General features: G+C 41.2%; 4 protein-coding genes, 1 non-coding gene and 1 pseudogene across 7 annotated transcripts; 5 read left to right on the forward strand and 1 right to left on the reverse strand.

Moving 5' to 3' along the window:
- The first annotated feature begins 1466 nt into the window (after positions 1–1466).
- Positions 1467–4865, forward strand: LOC104418138 (alcohol dehydrogenase 1). The gene is made up of 10 exons (XM_010029380.3): positions 1467–1939; positions 2424–2560; positions 2666–2712; positions 2845–3170; positions 3266–3348; positions 3440–3515; positions 3699–3760; positions 3856–3951; positions 4056–4217; positions 4509–4865. The coding sequence occupies exons 1-10, from the start codon at positions 1903–1905 to the stop codon at positions 4623–4625; spliced, it is 1143 nt and encodes a 380-aa protein (XP_010027682.2). The 5' UTR covers positions 1467–1902; the 3' UTR covers positions 4626–4865.
- A 1189-nt stretch (positions 4866–6054) lies between these two features.
- On the forward strand, positions 6055–6829 carry LOC108955151 (cell wall / vacuolar inhibitor of fructosidase 2-like). Its single transcript, XM_018862320.2, has one exon. It carries the CDS (start codon positions 6055–6057, stop codon positions 6631–6633), a length of 579 nt encoding a protein of 192 aa, XP_018717865.2. The 3' UTR covers positions 6634–6829.
- Positions 6830–7268: 439 nt separating this feature from the next.
- On the forward strand, positions 7269–8019 carry LOC108955152 (annotated as a pseudogene).
- A 2260-nt stretch (positions 8020–10279) lies between these two features.
- On the forward strand, positions 10280–13369 carry LOC104420162. Its single transcript, XR_005546537.1, has 10 exons — positions 10280–10560; positions 10948–11083; positions 11190–11236; positions 11369–11694; positions 11790–11872; positions 11964–12039; positions 12217–12278; positions 12374–12469; positions 12572–12733; positions 13001–13369. It is a non-coding gene; the product is annotated as an alcohol dehydrogenase 1 (transcript).
- A 1199-nt stretch (positions 13370–14568) lies between these two features.
- Positions 14569–15143, forward strand: LOC104420163 (cell wall / vacuolar inhibitor of fructosidase 2). The gene has a single exon (XM_010032059.3). It carries the CDS (start codon positions 14569–14571, stop codon positions 15133–15135), a length of 567 nt encoding a protein of 188 aa, XP_010030361.3. The 3' UTR covers positions 15136–15143.
- Positions 15144–18995: 3852 nt separating this feature from the next.
- LOC104418139 (zinc finger CCCH domain-containing protein 38) lies at positions 18996–25357 on the reverse strand. 3 transcript variants are annotated; one of them, XM_039301778.1, is made up of 5 exons: positions 25045–25357; positions 24441–24741; positions 22775–23229; positions 20525–22529; positions 18996–19433 (listed from the first exon to the last, which is right to left on the reverse strand). In XM_039301778.1, exons 3-5 carry the CDS (start codon positions 23197–23199, stop codon positions 19371–19373), a joined length of 2493 nt encoding a protein of 830 aa, XP_039157712.1. In that variant the 5' UTR covers positions 23200–23229; positions 24441–24741; positions 25045–25357; the 3' UTR covers positions 18996–19370. The 3 variants fall into 3 exon arrangements, with proteins under 3 accessions (XP_039157712.1, XP_010027683.2, XP_010027685.2); XM_010029381.3 differs by lacking the exon at positions 24441–24741; XM_010029383.3 differs by lacking the exon at positions 25045–25357 and having other exon boundaries at positions 24441–24856.
- Positions 25358–27097: the final 1740 nt, after the last annotated feature.

The following is a 27097-nucleotide window of genomic DNA, read 5'->3' on the forward strand; positions in this document are numbered from 1 at the left end:
TTTAAATTCAATCATATTTAGTTATATCTTAATTAGAAATTTAAACAACCAAATGTAGCTAAGTTGTTTACAAATAAACAATTCGATTGGATCTGACATTCGTAGTATAAATTGCCGAGCATTCAAGTCCAAACAAAACGCTCCTGCACGATTCCCTAGAACGTCTGTACGTTCTATATTTTGTTCGTGCAGCACCCGTGTGGCTCGTGTCTCAGCGAAAGGAGAAAATAAATAATAAAATAAGAGAAACCCTGACCAATTGTCCTTTTGTTGAAATTACCTTTTTAACCCCTAAAGTAAACATATGCGTGACGCCCCCTTCTTTTGTCTTGTGGTGCAAAACTTTTCAGACCAAACTGGGAATCATATACGCATGCGCTCCCGGATGATTACGGAAAACCAGCGTTCAAGAATAAGAACACAAGTTTGATTCGAATAGTGGGGTATCAGATTTTGAATAAATCGAAATCTTTTGACAAATCGGATTTCATAAATGGTTCAAACTCGAGATATTAATTTAATACTTTTTATATTAAAAAAAGTCAATTATATCACTAATCCATATTATGGGTGATGACAACTTGTCAAATTTGGTGTCCACCTCCTAAATTACTATGAATTTACACTTTCCCATCATAAGTTATCTCGACCCTATAAAACAAATTTTTTGTCTATATAATATTTTGATATTTAATTACATGTACACGATGTAGACCTATTAAAATGGATTATAACCACAATCCTTAACTCATATTTGATAATATGAGTTCTCATATGATTTAGTTATATTTAGCAATTTGATAATAAATTGATTTAGAATGGCAAAATCCAAAATAATATCAACGTTAAACGGTTTCCAATTCATTTCAACTTGGCTCACTTCACTCTCTCTCCCCCTCAATCAATCTCGTGATCACTTACTTTGCGTGCTCACTCAAGTTTGTATATGAATTTTCCTAAAGTTCGTTAAATACATAAATGTTTTAATAATATATCCCGAGCATTTGTTAGGTATGGATCACTGGACTTATATTATGTGAAAATAAGTCAAAGCAAGTTAAATGAGTCAATTTGAATTGCACCATTTTTCAACCTGACTCGACCTGCCCGAAAGCATCACACGAGAGTAGGGGTGAGCATATTAGACTACCCGAACTAGGAATTGTCCCGGATCGATAAGTTCCTGAGGGCATCGGTTTAGTTCCCATTTCCATAAAAATGAAACTGATGATTCTTGGTCCGGTTCCCGCTTCCAAAGGAAACTAGACTAATGGATCGGACCAATTATTTACTTTTTTAATTTTTTTTAATTTCTAAAAAAGAACAATAAATCCTAAATTTGTAATAACTCTAGTATTTATATATATAACATATATTGCTAAGTGGTCACTTTCATGTCGAATTTTTGGTCCGAGGATTGTCCAGTTGGATTCTCAATCCCAAAAAATGCAAACCGACCCTCCAGTTTTCGATTTCTAGGCAAAATCGAACTGGATCGGGAACTGACCAACCTACACGAAAGAGAGCCTCATGCGTGGAGGGCCACGTCCTGCATCCAATGAACGTCGGAGCCGTCCCCGAGCCAAACCGGCAACCGCGGAAAGCGCCGTGGGATTCCTTCCCTAGCCTCGCTGTTCCCCTACCCCTCCAAGAGCAGAGTTGGTGGGAAGACCAGAATTCCGTCCAAAGTTTTCGCCAGTCCCTGGTTTCTCTCCGAGCAAGAACAAGCAATTTGAACTCCTCCTCCTCTCCTCGACTCGGCGAGCTGCGCTTGTATAAAAGCCACCGCCGTGCCCGACCCACTTCCTCACATCCGCACTAGAACCGGTTCTTGAGGGCGAAGAGATCAGTGGAAACAGAGTAGTTTCGGAATTCGGGTGGTAGGATATCGCTGAGGTCGAGATGGCGAGCACCGCTGGTCAGGTCATTCGCTGCAAGGGTATGTCTTTTTTCTTTTTCTTTTATAGAGATGGTCTTCGATTCTTGACTTGGGTTTGCGTCGGTTTTTGGCTTTCTCGAGTCTTCTTACGTGACGAGTTCTTGGACTTGCGTTCCTGGGTTTTTAGATCGTTTCGTTTTCTTAGAGGACGTATGCTGTGGCGGCTCGTTTAGCTGGGTGGTGCTGATCTTACTGTGGGGGATGTGAACTATATAAGTTCTTATGCTTAATTTGCTTTAGTTCGTAACTATTATTTTGATCATGACCGCGTGGGTATCTAATGCCATCTCCTAGAAAGCAGGGCAAGTTTCCTTTTTGTTCTATTTCGCGTTCATATTTTGATGACGTTTGGCTGTTTAAATTTTGCCTGAGTATTGTCAAATAGAATTTGGGCTTTGAATCCTTTTCCGTAGCTAAAGATCTGTATTTATGAGCGTGGATTCGACTTGCCTCATGGTGTGATTATGTCGAACATGTGATGCAGCGGCGGTGGCATGGGAAGCTGGAAAGCCACTTGTAATGGAAGAAGTGGAGGTGGCTCCTCCGCAGACGATGGAGGTTCGTATCAAGATCCTCTTCACCTCCCTTTGCCACACTGACGTTTTCTTCTGGGAAGCCAAGGTGACGACATTTGCATTTTCTATATGGTTTTGGATATATGTTGGCTAAATCGACCGATCATTATGTATCGTGATGATTAATGGGACTTACAAAATTGAATTGCAGGGACAAACCCCGTTGTTTCCTCGCATCTTTGGTCATGAAGCATCAGGGTATGGACCTTTACGTGAAAGCGTTCATCTCCTTTTATTGGCTGAACTTACATTTAGGTCAATTGCCAATATTGGTAATATTTATCGACTGTCTTGTAAAATCATGTTCCCTTCTTCCATTTTGCAATTTAGGATTGTCGAAAGTGTCGGTGAAGGTGTCACAGAACTTGAACCCGGTGATCATGTCCTTCCTGTATTCACCGGAGAATGCAAGGAATGCCGGCATTGTAAATCAGTGGAGAGCAATATGTGTGACCTGCTCAGGATAAACACGGATCGAGGGGTTATGCTTAATGATAATGCGTCGAGGTTCTCCATCAATGGGAAGCCCATTTACCATTTTGTTGGCACTTCGACTTTCAGTGAGTACACCGTGGTTCATGTCGGTTGTGTCGCCAAGATCAACCCTGCAGCCCCAATGGACAAAGTCTGTGTTCTCAGCTGCGGTATCTCTACAGGTCAGTCATATGCTTCATAAAATATGTTGTTGTACTCTAGATTTCTCATTGGCTTATGTCAGCATTAACTGATGTCCTGTTTTCCTTATTGGAAGGTCTCGGTGCCACCTTGAATGTCGCGAAGCCGAAGAAGGGGCAATCGGTAGCCATTTTTGGACTCGGAGCTGTGGGCCTTGCTGTGAGTTTCATTTCTTTTCCTGTCTTTCACAACAAAATCGGATGAATTTGTTCAAGTGCAGTTGCAAATGAAGACTTAAATTGTTCATCAGGCAGCTGAAGGGGCTCGAATGGCAGGGGCTTCAAGGATTATTGGAGTGGATCTGAATCCAAACAGATTCGCTGAAGGTAATTGATTTAAATCTCATTGCATGTTTGAGACGTAAACGAGCTCATATGCATCTAAGCATCCCCATTACAGTCAGCTAAAAATTAGCATCTTGATTTGGTCTTTAGAAAAAAAGAGCATGTTGTAGTCTGCCCATGTGATTGCACTCTGAAGGCCCTCTTTTTTTTTTCTTTTGTGAGCAGCCAAGAAATTTGGAGTCACTGAGTTTGTGAATCCCAAGGACCACAACAAACCTGTTCAAGAGGTTTGATACCATCCTCACTTGATGACATTTTCCTGTGATCTGATACTGTATAATACCTTGTCCTTTCAAACTGAAATCTGTGAACTTTGACTCAGGTGATTGCTGAAATGACTGACGGGGGTGTTGATCGAAGCCTTGAGTGCACTGGAAATATCAACGCCATGATCTCTGCATTTGAATGTGTTCATGATGTAAGTACTTTTAAAGACTTCACTCCTAGAAAGCTGCTAGATCAATGAAATGCTCTGTCAATCTGTTTCTCTCGTCATTAACGGGTTGAAAATCGAATCTGCAGGGATGGGGGGTTGCTGTTCTTGTCGGCGTCCCTAGCAAAGATGATGCATTCAAGACCCATCCGATGAATCTCTTGAACGAGAGAACTCTCAAGGGCACTTTCTTTGGCAACTACAAGCCAAGGACTGACCTTCCCTCTGTTGTGGAGAAGTACATGAATAAGGTATAACACTGGGTCGTCATGTTTCTTCCGAGCACAATGCCTGCGCTTTCCTATATTTCAAAATGAATCCACATCTGTTAGGCCACATTTCTAGTAGCGCTTGGCCTCCACCGGTGCACATAATGTCATTTATGCATAAATTTCACCTTACCAGTTCATTTCAGTTGAGCGCTTCTTGACCTACAAAGCTTCACATATATTCTATGCAATCATTCTCTTTTTCTCTTACTTGTGCCGAATCTATCTACTTGTAAGGAAGTTTTGACCGAAGTGGTGTTCATATATGAGCAGGAACTTGATGTGGAGAAGTTCATTACTCATGAGGTTCCTTTCTCGGAGATCAATAAGGCATTCGACTACATGCTTCAAGGCGCTAGCCTTCGCTGTATTATCCGCATGGGTGCCTAGAATCGCTGAAAAACTGCAGACCATTTTGCTTCAGGAGGAAGACAAACTTTGCCGAGCTTTTGAAGTTATTGCTGCGCCGTTGTTATATGCCCGTGTCTTGAGGCGTAAGAGTGATGAATAAATGACCCCTTTGCTGCTGTAAATGGTTTGTTAGCAATTAATGGATGTTCATGCTCGAATTCTCGTGATAATGTCAACTTTATTTGTAAGATGATGAGATGAAATCTTGCATTATCAGCTGCTTTGCTTCATAATAGAACGAGAGCGAAAAAGAAACCACAAATCCAATACGTGCAAACTTCAACTGTATTAGATAGTGAGCTTGGTTTTTGAGCCGGAACGGACAACCAGCCGTCCCAGTCATGGCCCGATCTTGTGTTAAGAGGTGATAAGTTTCTGACAGGATTACGTGATAACATGACTCAAACGAAACCGGGATTTACTTACAGGAACTCATATGAGATCAACTTCACACACGTGGACTCGTGTTCTCGCAAGTGTCACCATGTTATCCTAGCGCAGAATCTTCTCCACACTACTAGGGGACCTCACAATGACAGCAAGTGTACTTCATTATCTTCCTTTCGACTTGGCAACAAGTTGACCAAATGTGCCTGTCTGATCTCTAGCTGGACCTGAGTTGGACCTATGTGAGGCTCATTGTCTCTGATCTTGGACACCAACAGTAGGTCAGAGCCGCTGCTCTATTTTTCTAGATTCTGTCTCCACTCGACTTGAGCCTCTCTTCATTGAACTTTACGAAGTACGACAATTCAGAAACGACACAATTTGCACCGAGCGGTGTGAGAGCCGTTCTTTCAATTGTGACCCGTGAACAGATTCTTGGCATCTATCCAAGAGCCAAACCAGCATGGTCTGGTCGCTGCCCCCAGCTCGCCACGACAAGTCCTTGCAATGAACACAGAACATGGCACCAAGATGCACATTCATAGCTATGCATTTTCTTGTCTCAAGATTATGTTCAATATCCGAATTCCACTTCCATTTTGAACAAAAGGGCGGTGCTCAAGCTCGGCACAAGTTTGATTGTTCATGTAACCGAGTGCAAATGATTCTATATTCAAGCAGCTTGCCCCGGGTTTCAGCTCGCATCTCACCTGATTCACAAGATTAGTGAGGCTTTCGTCCGTCATTGAGTATGCCTAATTCAAAGTAGGTTTGCTGAGACGGGTTTCTTCACATGAGACTGGCACTTGATTAGACTAATAAAATACATACCTACATCAGATGGAGGGACCGCACGATCATGGCGGAACCGAAGAAGCACAGGGACCAAAACTGAAAATTCGAGAAAGTACACTTCCCAAAGTGTAATTCCTAAGTTTGTCACTCGAGTATAAAATGCATTTCAAACCCAAGCATGTCAAACCCAAGTCAAAGCCAACGTGCACCTCTCTCTCTCTAGAAGATGGGTCTGCAAATTTCCGCCTCCTCCTGCCTCCTCATCCTCGCCGTCGCCGCCGCCGCCTCCGCCGCCGCCGCCGTCGCCCCTCCAGCGAAGCCCGACACCGCGCTGATCCAGAAGGTGTGCAGGGCCACCAAGTACTACGGCCTCTGCCTCTCCACCCTCAAGTCCGACCCCTCCAGCTCCCGCGCCGACCCCAGGGGCCTCGCCTCCATCTCCCTCGCCGCCGCCCTCGCCAACGCCACCTCCGCCTCCTCCTTCCTCTCCTCCCTCGCTCTCGGCGCCTCCTGCGGCGGCTCCTGCGGCGACCCAGCGCTGTCCCGGCTCCTCCTGGACTGTGCCGACAAGTACGGCCTCGCCGGCGACGCGCTCCGGGCGTCGGCGCTTGACGTGGCGGCGGAGGCCTACGACTACGCCTACGTGCACGCGATGGCGGCGGAGGACTACCCGAGCGCGTGCCGCGACGCGTTCCGGAGGTCGCCGGCGGGGACGGCCTACCCGCCGGAGCTCGCGCGGCGGGAGGACGGGCTCAAGCGCATCTGCGACGTCGTGCTGGGGATCATTGAATTTCTCGGCTCGTGACGAAAAATAATTTATTTTTTTATTCCATTTTGCTAATCTAGTTAATGTCAATTTCAGATTTATTTTTATCAAAATATTTCACGTCGCTCCATTAATTATTAAAATTTTCACATAATTAAGGGGCGAAATTCCTATGCAAATCCCGTGATTGTTGGCTTATTAGTATGCAAAGTTCATCACCTCGTTGGTTCCAAAATTGTTGACTTTAGCTATTACGAATCTTTGGATTATGTTTGACGGTTGCTCATAATTTCTTTGTATGACCAACATATTATTTTATAAGTGACAATTTATAAAGAGAATGACAAGATCAAAATGTGTTTGTTGGAGGGAGAAATGCAATCGTAGAAAAAAAGCTACTGTAGAACATAATTTATTGAAAAGAGTGAAGAGGTTAGACTAGAGAGAGCCTTCAGTCATCGGGGAGTGATAACTCCATATTGACATTATTCATATTTATATTTAGTTAAATTTGTGTGTAAGTGATGTGCATAATTTATAGTTGCCGATAAGAAAAATGATAATATATATAATATGCAAGTAACATTCAGTAGGAGGGGTGCCTAGGTTGAGCAATTTTTAGGTAGGTAGATTTCATACTTGGAATCTGAAATGTCAATGCCGTGATCTCATGATGTAAGTGCTTGCAGACAAAGTTGCTAGATCAATGAAATGCTCTGTCGATCTGTTTCTCTCATCATTAACGGGTTGGGAATTGATCTGCAGGGATGGGGGGTTGCTGTTCTTGTCGGCGTCCCTAACAAAGATGATGCATTCAAGACCCATCCCGTGAATCTCTTGAATGAGAGGACTCTCAAGGGCACTTTCTTTGGCAACTTCAAGCCAAGGACTGACCTTCCCTCTGTTGTAGAGAAGTACATGAATAAGGTATAACCCCAACTCATGATGCTTCTTCACGGCACATGCACATACCCTGTCATCCATGCATAAATTGCCATCTTACCCGGTTCCAAAGCTTTGCATACAATTTACGCATTTGGTCTCTTTTTCTCTTACTCGTCTGCATCATGTACGGAGTTTTTGACTGAAGTGATGCTCGTATACGAACAGGAACTTGAGCTGGAGAAATTCATTACGCACGAGGTTCCTTTCTCGGAGATCGACAAGGCCTTCGACTACATGCTTCAAAGGCGCCGGCCTACGCTGCATTATCCGCCATGGGCGAGTAGAATCACTGAGGGTATAGAGCATGGTCAGGCAAACTTTTCTTGCATTTGAGGTTATTGCTGCGTCGTTGTTATATGCCTGTGTTGTGAAGCAGGAGAGTGATTTAATAAATGACTTTTTGCTGCTGTATATGCTTTTATTAGTAACTGGTGAATAAATTATTCCGTGTTCTCGCTCTGATTAATTTCATCAGAAACATATGGAGATCCATACGGTTGTTTGTCACAGTATATCGTCTGCATGATGGGACGATGTATGTTCATTTTTGGAGCAGGAATTTCCATCCTACTTATCTATAAAATTATGAAATGAACTGATATGTGCAAACTTCAACAGAGTGGAAAGTAATGAGCTCGATTCTGAGCCGAACCGGTTTGAAACGTCGAACGGGACGCCTGTTGAGGTGATGGTTTCTAACAGCGCTACGCGATGACATGATTCGAACAAAACAAGAATTTACTAATGGGATCAGCATCACACTTCGAATTCGTGTTCCTCCCAGATCTCCCTAGAACATTCGAATGGGTAGAATTTCTTCTCCACTGTTGGGGGGCTCGAATTTCTTCCTTTCAACTTGGCAACAAGTCGACGAAATGTGCTTGTCTGATCTCTCTGCCGAAGCTTGAGTTCGGACCCATGGGAATCGTCTCTGATCTTGGATACCAGTAGTGGGTCAGAGCGCAGAGCAGCTGCTCTGTTTTTCTGGACTGTCTCCCTTCAATTTGAGTCCCTTCATTAATTTTAAGAATAAGTACAAAAGAACTAACATTCATTATGAAAGCACAATGGAGTTCCGAAAGTGTAATTACTAGAGCAATCGAGTACTTCAAGTAGTTCTATCCAACTTGACAAACAGAAAATGTTAACAATTTATAGGATTTGATTGTACTTTTTAAAATTATTCCTCAATTGTATTTTTACGACGAGATTTGGAACTTTTAATATATTTATTTTTAAAAGAACAAGTGGGTCGACCCAACACCCCAAGTTCACTACCCTCATTTATGGAAGATGTATACATAAAAGAACCATTTATCAAAGTAATCATACTACTTGTCCATACTAGAGGTAACAACAACTCGTCAAATTTGGTGTCCGCCTCCTAAATTACTATGTATGAACTTACACTTTTTCACCATAAATTATCGCAACCTTGTAAGTAATTTTTTATCATAATATAATATTTTGATATTTAAGATGCGTTTGTTTTAGTGAAAGTGTTCCCCGAGAATTAGTTTTTTGGACTTTCTCTTGCTTAGTTCATCGAAAATGACTAGTCAGCTAAAAACATTTTCCGATCAACAAAAACATCCATGTGTAAACTTAGGAAAGTGAATTCCTAAATTTAAAGAGATAAAAAAACTTTTCATACAATTGCTACTCTCGAATTTTTTATTATTTTATTTTATTTTCTTCTCTTTTGTTCTTTTCTTACTTTTATTTTTTTCATCTTCCTTTGCTAGTTGTTGGGCCTCAGCAACGATTGGCAACTATCCACAAATGTGGGCTGGCGAGCTTGAGCCTCACCATTTCTAATGACCTCAAGCCTTGCACGAGATTGGGGAGGCTCAAGCTCATTAGATCCCAATGAACTTGAGCTATTGCGAGGCCGACAAGCTCAAGCCTTGCCAATTCCGGTGAACTTGAGCCTTTGCTCAAGGTCGGCGAGGCTTAACCTTGCTGGCCCACTCTTAAGGCCGGTTACCAATGCCCAGTAGCCAATGGAAATATAAGTTAAAAGAAAAAAAGAAGAAAGGAAAAAAAATTCAAAAATTCAAAATTTTATGGCCCTAGATAAAGTCGTAGATTGAAATCATTTTGAAATGAAATCCAAACACCAAAAACATTTTTGATCACATATCACCAAACAAAGAAAAACTAATAATTTTCTTAAAAAATGATTTCCCAAAAAACATTTTTCTTTATCATGAAATTTTTCTCCAAACAAACTTACCCTAGTTACTTTTGTAAGGCGTAAATCTGTTAAAATAGGCCGTAAACCCATAATTAATGGACTTAGTTGCTATATGAGTTATTTATATTCAGTAAATTGATCATATATTGGTTCAAAATAATTAAGCCTAAGGTGTCAAACAAGTATTCAATCCACCTCTCTTTTCGTTATCTCTCACCCTAATTGCGATCACTCACTTCGCGCTCTCACCTGAGTTTGTGTATGAATTTGCCTAAATCGAATTAAATACAACATGAGCCGGATATTTATCAATATGCGTTGGGTCCGGCATAAGTCAAGATTTATATACCATGGAAATGGGTTAAAAAAATATTAAACAAGCCGATTTAGATTTGATCATAAATTTTTAACCTGACCCTGCCGACCTCACCCTGCCGACCTTGAAAAGTTGCAGGGTAATAATGGTGCTCGCCTGGCGCGTGGAGGGCCAGGTCCTGCATCCAATGAACGTTAAAGTCGTGCCAGATCATACCAGCAACCGCAGAAGCGACGTGGATTCCCACTCTCGCTTTTCCTACCGACCCTCCAAGAGCTAGAGTTCGGGAATCAGCACGGGCAATTTGAACTTCTTCTCTCATCGATTCGGCGAGTCTCGCTCGTATAAAAGCCACCGCCGAGCCCGACCCACTTCCTCACATCTGCAGAAGAACCCATTCTTGAAGAAGACAGAGATCAGAGAAGACAAGCAGTTTCAGAATTCGTGTGGTAGGATATCGCTGAGGTCGAGATGGCGAGCACCGCTGGTCAGGTCATTCGCTGCAAAGGTATGTTTGTTTCATGGCGATCGTCTTCCATTCTTGACTTGGGTTTGCGTTCGTTTCTTTGGTAGCTTGCTTTGCTGATGGGTGATCTTGCTGTGGGGGAATGTGAACTATAAATGCTCCTTTGCTTAATTTGCTTTAGTACATATCTAATATTTTGATCATGACCACGTGGCTATCTAATGCTGTCTCCTAGAAAACAGGGGCATGTTTCCTTTTTGTTCTATTTCGCGTTCATATTTCGATGACTGTCTGACTGTTTAAATTTTGCTTGAGTATTGTCAAATAAAATTTGGTTTTAAACTCTTTTCCATAGTTAAAGATCTGTACTTTTTAAGTGTGGATTCGACTTGCCTCTCATGGTGTGATTGTTCTGTACATGAGATGCAGCTGCGGTGGCGTGGGAAGCTGGAAAGCCACTTGTGATAGAAGAGGTGGAGGTGGCTCCTCCGCAGGCGATGGAGGTTCGTATCAAGATCCTCTTCACCTCCTTTGCCACACCGATGTTTTCTTCTGGGAAGCCAAGGTGACTACATTTGCATTTTCTATATGGTTTTGGATATATGTTGGCTAAATCGACTGATCATTATGTATCGTGATGATTAATGGGACTTATAAATTTGACATTGCAGGGACAAACCCCGTTGTTTCCTCGCATCTTTGGTCATGAAGCATCAGGGTATGGACCTTTACGTGAAAGCGTTCATCTCCTTTTATTGGCTGAACTTACATTTAGGTCAATTGCCAATATTGGGAATATTTATCGACCGTCTTGTGAAATCATGTTCCCTTCTTCCATTTTGCAATTTAGGATTGTGGAAAGTGTTGGTGAAGGTGTCACAGAACTTGAACCCGGTGATCATGTCCTTCCTGTATTCACCGGAGAATGCAAGGAGTGCCAGCATTGTAAATCTGAGGAGAGCAATATGTGTGGCCTGCTCAGGATAAACACGGATCGAGGGGTTATGCTTAATGATAATGAATCGAGGTTCTCCATCAATGGGAAGCCCATTTACCATTTTGTTGGCACTTCGACTTTCAGTGAGTACACTGTGGTTCATGTCGGTTGTGTTGCCAAGATCAACCCTGCAGCCCCAATGGACAAAGTCTGTGTTCTCAGCTGTGGTATCTCTACAGGTCAGTCATATGCTTCATAAAATATGTTGTTGTACTCTAGATTTTTCATTGGCTTATGTCAGCATTAACTGATGTCCTGTTTTCCTTATTGGAAGGTCTCGGTGCCACCTTGAATGTCGCGAAGCCAAAGAAGGGGCAATCGGTAGCCATTTTTGGACTCGGAACTGTGGGCCTTGCTGTGAGTTTCATTTCTTTTCCTGTCTTTCACACAAAAATCGGATGAATTTGTTCAAGTGCAGTTGCAAATGAAGACTTAAATTGTTCATTAGGCAGCCGAAGGGGCTCGAATGGCTGGGGCTTCGAGGATTATTGGAGTGGATCGGAATCCAAACAGATTCGCCGAAGGTAATTGATTTAAATCTCATTGCATGTTTGATACATAAACAAGCTCATATGCATCTAAGCATCCCCATTGGAGTCAGCTAAAAATTAGCATCTTGATTTGATCTTTAGAAAAAAGAGCATGTTGTAGTCTGCCTATGTAATTGCACTCTGAAGGCCCTCTCTTTTTTATGTGAGCAGCCAAGAAATTTGGAGTCAATGAATTTGTGAATCCCAAGGACCACAACAAACCTGTTCAAGAGGTTTGATACCATCCTCACTTGATGACACTTTCCTGCGATCTGATACTGTATAATACCTTGTCCTTTCAAACTGAAATACGTTAACTTCAACTCAGGTGATCGCTGAAATGACTGATGGGGGTGTTGATCGAAGCCTTGAGTGCACTGGAAATATCGACGCCATGATCTCTGCATTTGAATGTGTTCATGATGTAAGTACTTACAGACTTTACTCCTAGAAAGTTGCTGGATTAATGAAATGCTCTGTTGATCTGTTTCTCTCATCATTAACGGGTTGGAAATCGAATCTGCAGGGATGGGGGGTTGCTGTTCTTGTTGGCGTCCCTAGCAAAGATGATGTATTCAAGACCCATCCAATGAATCTCTTGAACGAGAGAACTCTCAAGGGCACTTTCTTTGGCAACTACAAGCCAAGGACTGACCTTCCCTCTGTTGTAGAGAAGTACATGAATAAGGTATGACAGTGGGTCGTCATATTTCTTCCAAATGCCTGTGCTTTCCTATATTTCAAAATGAATCCCCATCTCTTAGGCCACATTTCTAATAGCGCTTGGCCTCCACCAGTGCATATAATGTCATTTATGCGTAAATTTCACCTTACCAGTTATTTTCAGTTGACCGTTTCTTGACCTACAAAGCTTCACATATATTCTATGCAATCGGTCTCTTTTTCTCTTACTTGTGCCGAATTTACCTACTTGTAAGTGTTCATATATGAGCAGGAACTTGATGTGGAGAAGTTCATTACGCATGAGGTTCCTTTCTCGGAGATCAATAAGGCATTCGACTACATGCTTCAAGGCACTAGCCTTCGCTGTATAATCCGCATGGGTGCCTAGAATTGCTGACGCTGCAGACCATCTTGCTTCAGGAGGAAGACAAACTTTGCCGAGCTTTTGAAGTTATTGCTGTGCCGTTGTTATATGCCTGTGTCTTGAGGCGTAAGAGTGATGAATAAATGACCCTCTTGCTGCTGTAAATGGTTTGTTAGCAATTAATGAATGTTCATGTTCGAAATCTTGTGATAATGTCAACTTTATTTGTAAGATGATGAGATGAAATATTGCATTATCAGCTGCTTTGCCTCATAATAGAACGAGAGCGAAAAGAAACCACAAATCCAATACGTGCAAACTTCAACTGTATTAGATAATGAACTTGGTTTTGAGCCGGACCGGACAACCAGCCGTCCCAGTCATGGCCCGATCTTGTGTAGAGGTGATAAGTTTCTGACAGGATGACGTGATAACATGACTCAAACGAAACCGGGATTTACTTTTAGGAACTCACACGAGATCAACTTCACACACTCGAACTTGTGTTCTGGCAATTGTCCCCATGTTATCCTAGTGCAGAATCTCCTCCACACTACTAGAGCACCTCACAATGACAGCAAGTGGACTCTTTATCTTCCTGTCAACTTGGCAACAAGTTTGATGGAAATGTCCTTGTCTGATCTCTAGCTTAACTTTAGTTGGACCTATGTGAGGCTCTTTGTCTCTGATCTTGAACACCAGCAGCAGGTCAGAGCAGCTGCTCTGTATTTCTAGATTCTGTCTCCATTCGTTTCGAGTTTCTTCCCATTAAATTTTACGAAACGAGAAAATTCAGAAACGACACAAATTGCACCGAGAGGTGTGAGAGCCGTTCTTTCAATTGTGACCCGTGAACAGATTCCTGGCATCAACCCAAGAGCCAAACCAGCATGGTCTGCTCGCTGCCCCCAGCTTGCCACGACCAGTCCTTCCATTGAACACTGAACATGGCACCAAAATGCACATTCATAGCTATGCATTTTCTTGTCACTCAAGATTATGTTCGATATCTGAATGCCACTTCATTTTGAAGAAAAGGGTGGTGCTAAACCTCGGCACAAGTTGGATTGTCCATGCAACCGAGTGCAAATGATTGTATATTCAAGTAACTCACCTCAGATTTCAGTTCACATGTCACTTAATTCATAAGATTAGTGAGAATTTTCGTCGATTATCGAATACACCTAATCAAAGTAGGTTCGCTGATTACTAAAAACAGCAATGCTCGAGATACTAGAAGACAGCATACGCGACGAGTTACTTTACCCGAGACCGGCACATGATTAAACTAATGGCTAAGATCATGGAAGAACCGAAGAAGCACAGGGACCAAAATTGGAAATTCGAAAAAGTACACTTCCCAAAGTGTAATTTCCAAGTTTGTCACTCGACTATAGAATGCATGTCAAACCCAAGTCAAAGCCTACGTGCACTCTCCCTCCCCCTCTCTCTCTCTCTCTCTCTCTCTCTAGAAGATGGGTCTGCAAATCTCCGCCTCCTCCTCCTTCCTCCTCATCCTCGCCGTCGCCGCCGCCGCCGTCGCCCCTCCGGCGAAGCCCCACGCCGCGCTGATCCCGAAGGTGTGCAGGGCCACCAAGTACTACGGCCTCTGCCTCTCCACCCTCAAGTCCGACCCCTCCAGCTCCCGCGCCGACCCCAAGGGCCTCGCCTCCATTGCCCTCGCCGCCGCCCTCGCCAACGCCACCTCCGCCTCCTCCTTCCTCTCCTCCCTCGCCCTCGGCTCCTCCTCCGGCGGCGCCGCCGGCGACCCCGCCCTGTCCCGGCTCCTCCTGGACTGTGCCGACAAGTACGGCCTCGCCGGCGACGCGCTCCGGGCGTCGGCGCTTGACGTGGCGGCGGAGGCCTACGACTACGCCTACGTGCACGCGATGGCGGCGGAGGACTACCCGAGTGCGTGCCGCGACGCGTTCCGGAGGTCGCCGGCGGGAACGGCCTACCCGCCGGAGCTCGCGGGGCGGGAGGACGGGCTCAAGCGCATCTGCGACGTCGTCTTGGGGATCATTGATTTTCTCGGCTCGTGACGAAAATTAAAAAAAAAAAAAAAAAAAGGTGTACGTTGAATTAAAAAAAAAAATTGTTGTTTTTCCATTTTGCTAAATTTACTTAATCTCAATTTTAGATTTCACGTCGCTTCATATTTGTTAAATTTTTTACATAATTATGTGATGAAATTCTCATGCAAATCTCATGATTGTCGGCTTATTAGTATGTAAACTTCATCACGTCGTTGGTTCCAAAATTGTATAAAAAAGAGAATGGCAAGATCAAAATTTCTCTGTATGACAAACATATTATTTTATAAGTGACAATTTATAAAGAGAATGGCAAGATCAAAATATGTTTGTTGGAGGGAGAAATGCAATCGTATAAAAAAAGTTACTGTAGAACATAATTAATTGTAAAGAGCGAAGAGGTTAGACTAGTTTGTTCAAAAAAAAAAAAAAAAAGAGGTTAGACTAGAGAGAGCCTTCAATCATTGGCGAGTGACAACTCCATATTGACATTATTCATATTTATATTTAGTTAAATTTGTGTGTAAGTGATGTGAATAATTTATACTCGTGGATAAGAAAAATGATAAATATATATATGTACATATATAATGCAAGTAACAATTTAGTAGGAGGGGTGCCTAGGTTGAGCAATTTTTAGGTAGGTAGATTTTCATACTTGAAATCTATAACCTACTTAGTTTAGATAAGTTCCTAAGGGATAAATGTTGTAAAATTCCTAAAACTTGTCACAAAAATACAATTGAGTCTTAAAATTTGCAAAAAATGCAATCAAATCTTAAAACTTGTCAATTTGTTTTAATCGAATCCTAAAGTTAACCGACTTTTATGATGCTTTTTAAATAATTTTTCTTTTTTTAGATGGCTTTTTAATTATTTTTAATTCGTCTTTAAAAAAATAGATTTAAAAACTAAAAAGAAAAGAAATTTATTTTTAAAATTTATTTTTTTTAAAAGAAGAAGATAAAGCAGCTCCACTTGGGCGAGTCGTTGCCGGCCCTCTCTCGAGGCCAATGGGCGTTGCCTAGGGTGGGCGACAACTCGCCCAAGCCGAGTGACGGCCCCCGACCCCCGCGAGGGCCGATGTGCCCAGATCTGGGCACCCTCGCCCAAGCTTGGCAAGGATCACCGGTCCTCGCCTGGGGCCAGCGAGGCCTCACCTAGCCGGGCGAGGGCGGCCACCCTCGCCTAGGGCCGCCCCTCCGGCAACGGTTGTCGGCCCCTCCTGAGGTTGCCATTTTTTTTTTTTTTTTTTGAATTTTTTCTTTTTAAATAAATTTTCACTTTTCTTTTTTTAATTTTTAAATCTAATTTAAATAAAAATTTTTAAAAAAAAAACCACATGAAAATTTTTTTAAATGCCATGTTAGCATTTTCTGTTAAAAAAGTCAATTATGTTAACTTTAAGACTCGATTGAAACAATTTGATAAGTTTTAAAATTTATGTAATACTTATCCCAGTTCTTAATGTTAATAACCCGACCTGCCCTATAGACCACGGAACCAACCTTGTTGATCCAATTCGATTCCAAGTTTGATCTGATTCCTCAATTCGACTTGATTCCACACCCATAATTGAAAACTAAACTGATAATAGCCAGCTCCAAAACTTTAGAAACTAGAATCGCACTGAAATCGATTGGATAGGGTTGTACGACTCGATTCCAGAGTTTAAATGAGATTAGCAGTGCTCAACCCTAGGGTGCCCCCACTCACTTTCTACCTATTAGGTGCCATATTTATTCTCACAAATAACTGAGATAAATTGTTTTGAGAATTAACATCGAGGGGTGACGAATTATTATGTTGAAAAACATTTGCATTGAAATGATTTCTCAAATTCACAATCCAAAAAACATTTGGCATGAAAATTATGCAACTGAGAGATATATGCACATCTTTTATTATTTAAAAAAGGGGTGACATTGAAAATTTCAATAATTGTAGTGAATTTTCAACTCTAATAACCACTATTTACTACAATTCACTAATCACAATTCATATTTAAATATACAAATATTATAAAATATTAACAAAGTAGAAGTCTTAGTTGTGAATATCGTCGAAAATAGAAATTCAAGTTAGTAGTTTTGGAGTACACACTCATTATTGAATTTCATGAAATATATCATGCAAAGATATAAAATAAGGAAAACATAAGGCCTTGTTCGAGGTTCCAAATTCCTAATTTCACATGGAATCTAGAACTTACCATACATATCCTATAACCTACGATTGGACCGGTTCTCAAGTTTCTAATTCTACTATGGAATCATGTTCACCTTTAGTTGAAATGAAAAGTAGTTAAGTGATTAAGGTGATCAAAACGGACGGCATAAAATTAAATAGGCAATTGAGTAATTAAGGTGATCATCACACCTTCTCCTCCCTCCATCTCTCGACTGTTTCATGCGAGCTCAATTCAGGTTGGATGGGATTACCGTAAGACCCGCATAAAGATTAGACCGGCTAAATTCTTGGATTAGGTACCCTTTTGTTGTTGAGCTTTTCGATCCAGCTTCCTCTATGGATCTTAGGTCCCTCCTTTTTGGACCAATCCGATGGGGTCGTGTCTCATTTGACAATCCAATCTGGTTCATCTTCCAGTGCAATCTTCGAAAGCACTCACGTGTCTCTACCAACGAAGTTCTAGATCTAAGATCAACGGGCTTGGAGCTCTACTTGCCTGACATTACGAAAATCTTGGTCTAGGCGGATCGACTGAGGCACGGCAAATCTTGGCCCCAGCAGAGTAGTGGAAGGCCAACGCGTCACGTTTTCCTATTCTTTCCATGGTGGCTCGTGACCTGTTTACACTAGTACCTATAATATTATCATTGGTGAGCATTGATGAATGGTTCCAACTAATTTGATGACGATAGCCGATTATACCCAATTTGAGTAATAACCAAGAATGAGAGACGTAAGATAATTTCTCAATGTTAGAAAACACGATGTAATTTATAAATATTGTAGAAAGGGTTTTCATTATAATCCATAGGTTGGGTCGGGATGAGACACTTGTCGTTACACAAGTGGCATGGTTGCCACCAAAAGGCAGGTGTCCCATATTTCAGTGGGAGGGGAGTGTGAGTAGAGCCGGCCTGCTTGATTGAGTATAGGAATGGAACACCAAATTTCACTTTTACTTTTTAGTGAAGGTATGTGTCTAATGATGGTCTGTCTTCAATATTTTAAAATCTAAAAACCCATTGATTTCGTGTAATTCAAACTTACAATTAAGCTCCGTTTATTTAGTGAAAAATAAATAACATAAAAAATATTTTCCCAAAAACGAATTATTTTGTCTCATAAAAATTGGACAGATCAAAAACATTTTCATCATCTACGAAAATATCAATAGATAATTTTTATTAATAATGAGAATAATTATTGTTGACTAATTATTTTTACTAATATAACCAATTGTTTTCACCAAAAAAAAATTCAAGACATTCATTTTGCATGAAACAAATCAAGCCATAAAGTTCATGTGAACTTTCATTTATTATATTTTTGTATTTTAATTTATTAAAAAATATGCCGACACATTGCATCATAGTCCAAGACCGCACAGAGGACAAACAAAATGATCGTTTGTCAAAAGCTCAAGTCAAACTCCTGTCTGTACTGCGGTCAACACTTCAATCCCAGCTGGACAACACAAATCTACTGTAGCCTCAATTGACCTGTTTTCACCATTCCTTTGCAGAACAAAAAAACCACCCAATTGCTGTACCAAAAAACTCCTGATTGAATATCAGACATGAACACAGAACGCAAATATACATACATATACATACATACATATATATAATATATATACATACATATAATATATATGGAAGTTACTTGAGATGAAAAGCACAGCAGACAAACGAGACCCCCGCCTCTATCTTCTCAAATCCTTTCATGTACATCGCCTGATATATCATTATTCATCGAATGTAAAAATGTAGTATATTGCAATGGCTCTTGAATAATTAACAACAGACCTGTTTAAACTAAAGAACAATAATAAAAAAAAAAAAAAGGGGGGGGGCAAGATGGCGAATCGAAGTTAAGCGAGAACCTACAGTCACATCATGAAAACCCGCAAAAAGGCGAATTAGTATGAGAGAGAGAGAATCGGGTAATCTTTAAAAACTACATGACGAAAAGACTGGAGAAGCAACGATAAAATAATTTTGTTGCATTGCACAGAACAAGAGAAACGATGCACAAGTTTGTTCCATGTCCTCCACTCATGGCGCCTTCCGAGCCTTTTCCTTTTCCTTTTCCTTTTCCTTTTCCTTTTCCACATATGCCTGCACCGGAACATACAATGAGAAGATGTAAGCGAAAGAAAAATTCCCAGTTCAATAATATCTTCCCAAATTGTGCCAATCAGTACAGCAAAGTAGACATCGCATTTTCCTTATAAAAGGTGAGTTGGTAATTTCCTAATCCTCCTTCTGTGGCAATAAGGAATACCTCGAGCCTCACTTTGCATTCTTGTTCAGCTTATTCAATTAATTAAGAATGTCAACTCTCAAAACGACAGATTGACACTTCTCCATAGCTGGCACTGTTACTAGTAAATGATACAAGGAACATAAAAAGAAGTTTCCACAATGTGGCATAGGTGAGATCAGTCTTCCCCTGGTAAAATTCGAGGTAGCTCTAGATGGTACTTCATCAAACTCCAGCATCATGACCATAATAGACTACCAACACCAGGTTAACTTGTTCAATGAATAAACAGAGCTAAGCCAAAGTAATGCCAAAGGCTAACAATGACAACCAGTCATGACATGCCAGGACATGCCCAATCTAGCAACTAACTCTCTTTAGTTGTGCATAGTGCTAAAAGTGATCATCAGCGTATGAACAGGTTGTCTGTTTGTGTCCACATGTTTTTACATCCTAAGACAAAAGAACTAAGAAACACCACAGTAATATTGTCATTACATTTGAAGAAACACAAGGCTACTGACAAGAGATCTAGGACCAGACGTAAAAGATAGGAGTCATCGCAATTACTAGAATGCTTAATTCACACAAGATAACTGTAAAAGTGAAAAATCACAACAAACAAGCTGAAAGAAGCTGAGCTAAAACAAATAGCTACTGTTTAACTCCTCCAAATACCAGGTAATAAGAGAAGAAAATTTGATCCATGAGAGCATACAGGTACCATTCACACATTCCATACTGATAAAGTAACATTTGAATCTGACATTCCACATAAGAAAATCAAATAAAATGAAAGAAGTGTTGATAGAGTTTAAATAATAGTATATTTTAAAAGAATTCAGACATAAATCAACAAATGACAGACTACACATACATATACAACTGAACCGAAGAAGTTTACAAGAGATGAATTTAAATAAATAAATAAAAAGAAAGAGCTGACCTGTACAAGTTTGGTAAGCTTTGGTTGAGCAAAAGACAGGTAATGATCGATTTTTTCCTGAGATTGGGGAATACTTGCCCCTTGCATGGTACTGGTGACCTTGTCAACCGCTTTCTTGACAATAGTTTTGTAAGCTTCTTTGCCAATTTGGCCATCCTTCCAAGTTGGCTTCAGAAGCTCCTTCACATGTTCCACTAAAGCAAATTTAAAAGCACGTAGACCTTTTGGTTCTTTACTCTTTTTATTCTCACCATCCTTAGTACCCCCTTCCCTGTTTTCCAAATGCTCATCCTCATGTGGGTCCTTGCCCTTTCCTTTCTTGCTTTCATCACTCACCTTTTCTTTTTCTCCATCCTCCCTCAGCTTAGAGCTATCCTTCACCTTCGAGCTCTCAGCAGGCTCCAGCAGACTTGTCTGATGACTTTCATGAAATCCTCCTGAACTGCTGGCATTGTGTAGGACAGTACCATTGGGCACAACAGCAACAGATGGTGGAGGTAAGCTACTAGAAGTTACTTTTGTACTGTCATCTGCAACAACATCGGACAGATGGACTTGCTTCTCGTTGCTGTCAGGTTTCTTTGGCTCAATGCTATCAGATATCGGATCATAGTGTTTCTGAGATCCAACGGATAAACTAGAAAGAAAAGGCGTAGCTTGATCACCTAGACTTGCCAAACTCTGCACAGAAGTCATATCCACTCCCTGATGGGTGTTGAAAGCAGTAAAAATTTGTGGAAGCTGTTTCCCAGCTTCAAAAATCTGAGCCAAAGAAGCAGAAAGGTCGTTAAGTTGTCTAAGATGCTCTCCACTCACCATGGCTGTAACTGGAGGATTAGCAGAGGTTACTTGCAATGTATTTGCATCAGTAACAGGAGGGTGATTCGCTGGTTTCCCCTCCTCAGAGAGAGGCTTCATTAGAGAACTTATGATATTTGCGGCCTTCCTGGGGTCACTTGGAAACCCCAACTGATTCTGCCCAACACTTGACATTTGAGGTACCATTGCACATGGTTTATGGTTATTCTGGCCAATAGTCTGCTTCTGCACTGTGTCAGGATGAATATATGAATCAGTAAGTAAACCCACAGTTTTATTGATATTGTCGTTATTATTGTATAACAATCCATTTTCCCTGAAGTTGTCAATACGAAGACAAGATTCATCAGTTCCTGGTCGTTGTGTAGCGGACAACTGGTACATTTGCACCGAAGCATTCAAACTTTGATCTAGCTGACGACTTGCGACTAGAGGTTCATTATGAATTAGAGATGGTGCAGCATAAGTCTCTTTACTCCTATCATCTGTCACCTGATTTGAAGACTGAGCCTGATAATTCCAGTCAGGAGACATGTTAGTGTTACCTATGAATATTTCACTAGCTCTTGGTTCACGCATGCCCAATTTAACAGATGATTCCAATGGAGGCAACTGCTTCTGGTCAATACTAAGCAGATTATGTTTAGTTTGGTCATCCCATAATTTCCTCTCTTCACCAGACTTATGCTCCCATCTATTGTTGAGGGACCAGTCTGTGATCCTTGGATCAGATGGCACCGTTCTCCTGTGAGATTCACCCTCACCAACTAGTTCAAGGGACAAGTCTCTCTTTCTCTGGTCATTTTCTCCTGTTGCAGCCGCTTCCTTGGGATACACCTTACCAGGAACATCAGAATGAATGTACCTGCATGAAGCCCCCCACCGACAAGTTCCTCTCTGAAAATTGTTACATATCTCAGAAGATCTGTTTCTCTCTGAATATTCCCTGGTGCTGCCAATTTTCTTGTGCCTACTTTCCCAATTATCATTGTACTGCTGATCACCCTGATGTAAAAACCGACAATCAGTGCCTCTCCTGCACCTACCAACAGCAAATTCCTTGCATAGCTGCGATGAAACACCAGTTCGGCTCCTGGTCTTGTCATATATACCAGAGTCCTTTCTAGATCCATGGACTGGGCTTCTGCTCCTACTCATGCTAATCCTCCAATTTCTACTCCTACTCCTGTAATAGATGAAAAGGTAAAGCAAGACCATTCAAAGTTGAGAAAAAATGTCATATTTCTGCCATCACCTGATTTCACAGGACTAATCCTGGTAGAAGCAAACCGAAAAAAAAGAATAGCAACATTGGTGTAAATCAATATGAGATTTATTGGCTTGTAGCAATTATTTTGAAAAAATAAAAACCGAACCAGCCATTGTTTTGAAGAAAGTTCACGAGCTAGGGTTCCAAGTATAGAATCTTACCCGGGTGATCTATCTGACTTATTTCTGGGGGAGCGACTGCGATTCCTCTTCCTCCATTCATCCAGACCAGGAGACATCCTCGTGCTATAACTTCCATCTCGATCCCACGGCACAGGATCCAACTTTCTACCACCATCTGCGCTACCAATGCCATCTCTGGGTAAGCTTCTATTTGCAAGCATGAACTCCCGTGACGAAGATTCCAAATCATGTCTCTTCGGCACATTCTTGTCCTCCACACTAGACCATCTCTGACCATTGATATGACTGGCATCTGCAGACCCTCGCCTTGGCTGTATTCTACTATCATAAGTTGGCATATCAGCTCTCCCAGACCAAGCCCTATAATCCATCTTTTTCGGGGAAACCGGAGGCTCTTCTTTCAAATCCCACTTAGAATTGTGTCTTCTTCGCTTTCCACTCATTGTAAATTCTCTTAATCAACACACTGTAATCTGAAACCAACAACAAACTTGATGTTAAACTCATCTTAATTTGTGTCCTTGACATTTTAGAGTGGAGCACAATTTCATCTTGTGTGAAAATCACAGAGAGGAAAAGAAAACCAACAACAACAGCCACCACCATGACAACAAGAAAAGAAATATTATCGCCATCATCCCATTTAACCAGGGAAAAATGGTAAGATACAATAAAAGAGATGGCAAAGTGAATATGACAATCCAAAAGAAGTACATGTTGGGAGAGATAGTGCCTTTTATATCCCTTCAAGAGTAATTTGAGTTGCCTACCAAATATTTTGAGGCGAACAGCGTCTGGCGATGAACAACATTACAGTTGGGTGCATTACTTATCATTTTGGCCTATCTACCTCACAATCATCTATTGCATTATTTGAGTTCCAGAGATACTAAATAGTTTTGAGGGGCGATTGTTCATTACTGAACTATCTGTTTAATCAATCAGGTCCTATTCCTCAATCCAAAATACACAGATAGAGCTCTGAGAAAATGCAGCCCCACAATGAGGCAATCTCTTATAAAATAGGGAGCAACATATGGTCCACACTTGTCCCTTCATTATAATCTTCACATTCTTTTTGCCTTCAACCACCAAAAACATGCTCTCCACTCATTACATGTCTTCTCTGCAAATAACTTTGTCATCTTGTTATACGTTATTCTAACTTAACCACCCTCGTTTGATGCCCTTATCACTCATCATTGTCTTCCAATCATCATATTTAGCCTGCCCAACAAATGATTCTTTTCAAGCTTAGCATCTTCAGAAATTCATCTTTTCAATCAAGCTCTTCAATTTACATTCCTCACCTCACATAAGAATTTCTTTCCTTTCGAGGCTTTTAGACCCACTGAAAATCCTCACTACAACCTAATTTCTCAAGAAACAAGCCATCAAGACATGTGCTAGGATGCACATGAATCTATTCCCTCAATCTGAAAAAGAAAATAGGTAGGTTGATTACCATGCACAGAAATAAATAGCTGATGCCAAGTTCAATGTATGCATGGATCCAAGGTGTCATGAGAAGAGAACTATGACAGAGGAGCTCACTCATTCAGTAGTGAGAGAAGGCAACAACTTGCCAAAATGGATGTGAAAAGGCCACATGCTGGGGCTACAGATCACTCCCTCTACATCATATAAAAGATAAAACTTTACAGTATAACAAATTCAGACGTACCGCCATTCTAAGTATCAACCTAACCAGCCACTAAACTGATGACTAGGGCAAATTGCAGGAGCACCCCGTGCACTTTCCATAATAAAGCACATCAACACCCCATATCGCCAAAACACGCTATTCCCAGTCAGCACACGTCAGAATGGAGATAGACATATAAAGCGCCATACTTCGGCCGCATCACTTAAACTGCCCAGTCGACCTATACCAGCAAACCCTCCGACTAGCCAAATAGAGGTCCGAAGTATCTCCAAGTTACCGACTTTCACCTACCTCCTTGCTCATAACACAACATCAAAACCTGGGTCCGCAAAATTTCCACCATCAGTTTGCAGTCACCCGACTGGAAACCAAACAAATCAATCGCATACCCACATAACCACCAAAATAGACATAAAAAAGACAGTTCGATTCATCAACAGAAGCAAAGCAGCGAAATTTACATTCCCACTGACTTCCCACCTCCACCCACTTCCGAACTAAAACCCGCCGCCCCTGCCGCCCCCGCCGCGGATTACAAACTCAACACAGCAAATTTTGCCTCGCGCGCGCGCGCGAGCGCAAAACCCATGGAAAAGCAATCATTACCGGGGAGCGGGATTACCCGAAAAGCAAGCGCGGAATCGCGCGGAATCAACGGACCGAGCTCACCGCCGCGGCGGGGGGAAGGTCGGCGGCCGTCTCGCCGGCGGCGGGTGGGGAAGTCGCCTCGACCGGAGCAGTGACGCCTTCCGAGGCGACGCGGGCGCAGTCGGGAGAGGGCGGGCCGCGCGTTCCGCCCATCAATTCGAGAGCACCATCGCGAGAGAGCAGGAGCTTGAGCTTCGATTGAAGACGGGAGAGGTGACAGTGATTTAGGGTTTTTTTTTACCAGCTTCAATTCGGAGCGAAGAAGGGAGGGAGAGGAAAGAGATGAACTTTTTTGCTTTTTTTCCTTCTTTTTTTTTTGGTTGGATTGAGGAGCTGTGAAACGGGTCGGGTTCGGGTCCTGTCGGGTGGTTTCTAAGTTGGGTTGGTCCTGTCTCCTTGCCCCCTTATGATGGGCATTGATGACGTGGCATGTGAATGCCACGTCAGTGCCCCCCGGTCGGTCGCTCGTGACTAGAAAATATCCCGTGCAACAAGTACATGACACGTTCCTCAGGAGCATGGTGTATTATTTGCTATTAAGCACGGAGTCGATCGAATAAGGGGTAAAGATTTATCGAGAAATTGCAACTTGAAATTTTAAATTTGTGCAATCAAGTCTGAAAACGTGTCTAATTAGTATGATCAATGACGTTAGTTAATTTGATCTGATTTGAATAATAGAAAAGGTTGACTTGACATTTTTCTTTAAAGATGCATGGGAGAGATGCCGTATAAAATAATCGATCTTGTAATTTATAATTTTCTTATGGGTTGTTCTTTCTATCACCCATTCCTTCCAATCAATCCTCTGATCATGGATCGCAAATATGATTATCACCCGCGTATAAATTTAATTAAAAACTATATAAATGATATCGAAGTTTGTGACCTATATCGATTAAAAAATTAGGTGCCAAAAGTGATACAATTTGGGTCAACAGAAGATGGAGGAGGAGACTTATAAATTGACAAGGTAGGACAAAAAAAAAAGGAAAATGGAGAAAAAAAGTTAAAGATTGGAAAGTTTTAAAACTTCATTTGTTTATAATAAGAAAATGAACGATTTGTAATATATTTCTCTAAAAAACAATCACTCGTATCGCTCATAAAAATAAATAAATAAATAATATTTTATGTATTCACGAAAATATTTACTGAAAATATTTAGATAAAATTGTTATCTATAAATAAAACATTTTTCAATTTTGACTCATTATTTCAAGTGATATAAGCGATCATTTTTAATAAAATATTTTTCGAATGATTTTATTTTCTGCAAAACAAATAAAGCCTAAAAGGAGGTGCGAAAATCTCGCATTTTTTCCATCGATTTCCATACTCTAATCTACTTATCTCTAAAATCCCTCTTCTAAACTCTTTACTATTCTAAAAGGACCGATAATGTCTCCAAATCTCTCATACAAAATAATTTGCATTGTAGAAGAGAATTCCCACAAAATTAAACAAAAGCACCAACCTTTCACAAATAGTCGAACATTTGAAAGACAAGAAAAATGTTATTTGCATTCACATCCATAAAATCAAGTGAGAATTGAGTTCACAAACCTCTTAGATCTAAAAGATCCCTTGTCCAATCCATGGTGCTCTCTTTTTTCTCAGCAAGGCTTGAGATTTTCTATGTAGACAACTCCTTTTCTCCCTTTCTTGCTAGTGATTGTAAGACACAAAACTCAAATCTTGGAAGAGAAAATTAGGATCTACCTAGAGCAAACGAGAGGATTGAATTGGATTGAATCAGATTGAAAGGAACACAAATTGACACAAAAGTGGCCCTTTATGGCCAAATGACAAGCATGGAGAGGAATGTTCACGATTGACACACGTGGACGGCTCAACGCAACTGAGAATGCAAATGAGGAAAATCGAATCACTTCATCCGTGTATAATATAGGAAGAGATTTATTAGAGAAATGGACTAAATCTTGAACTATACATACTAGAATAACAATAAATGAGGCATATTCCGTTGATTTGCCATTTTCGCTGTTAATTCCGAATTTTCGCCT

This window comes from Eucalyptus grandis, chromosome 9 (genome assembly GCF_016545825.1).
Source record: "Eucalyptus grandis isolate ANBG69807.140 chromosome 9, ASM1654582v1, whole genome shotgun sequence".
NCBI lineage: Eukaryota > Viridiplantae > Streptophyta > Magnoliopsida > Myrtales > Myrtaceae > Eucalyptus > Eucalyptus grandis.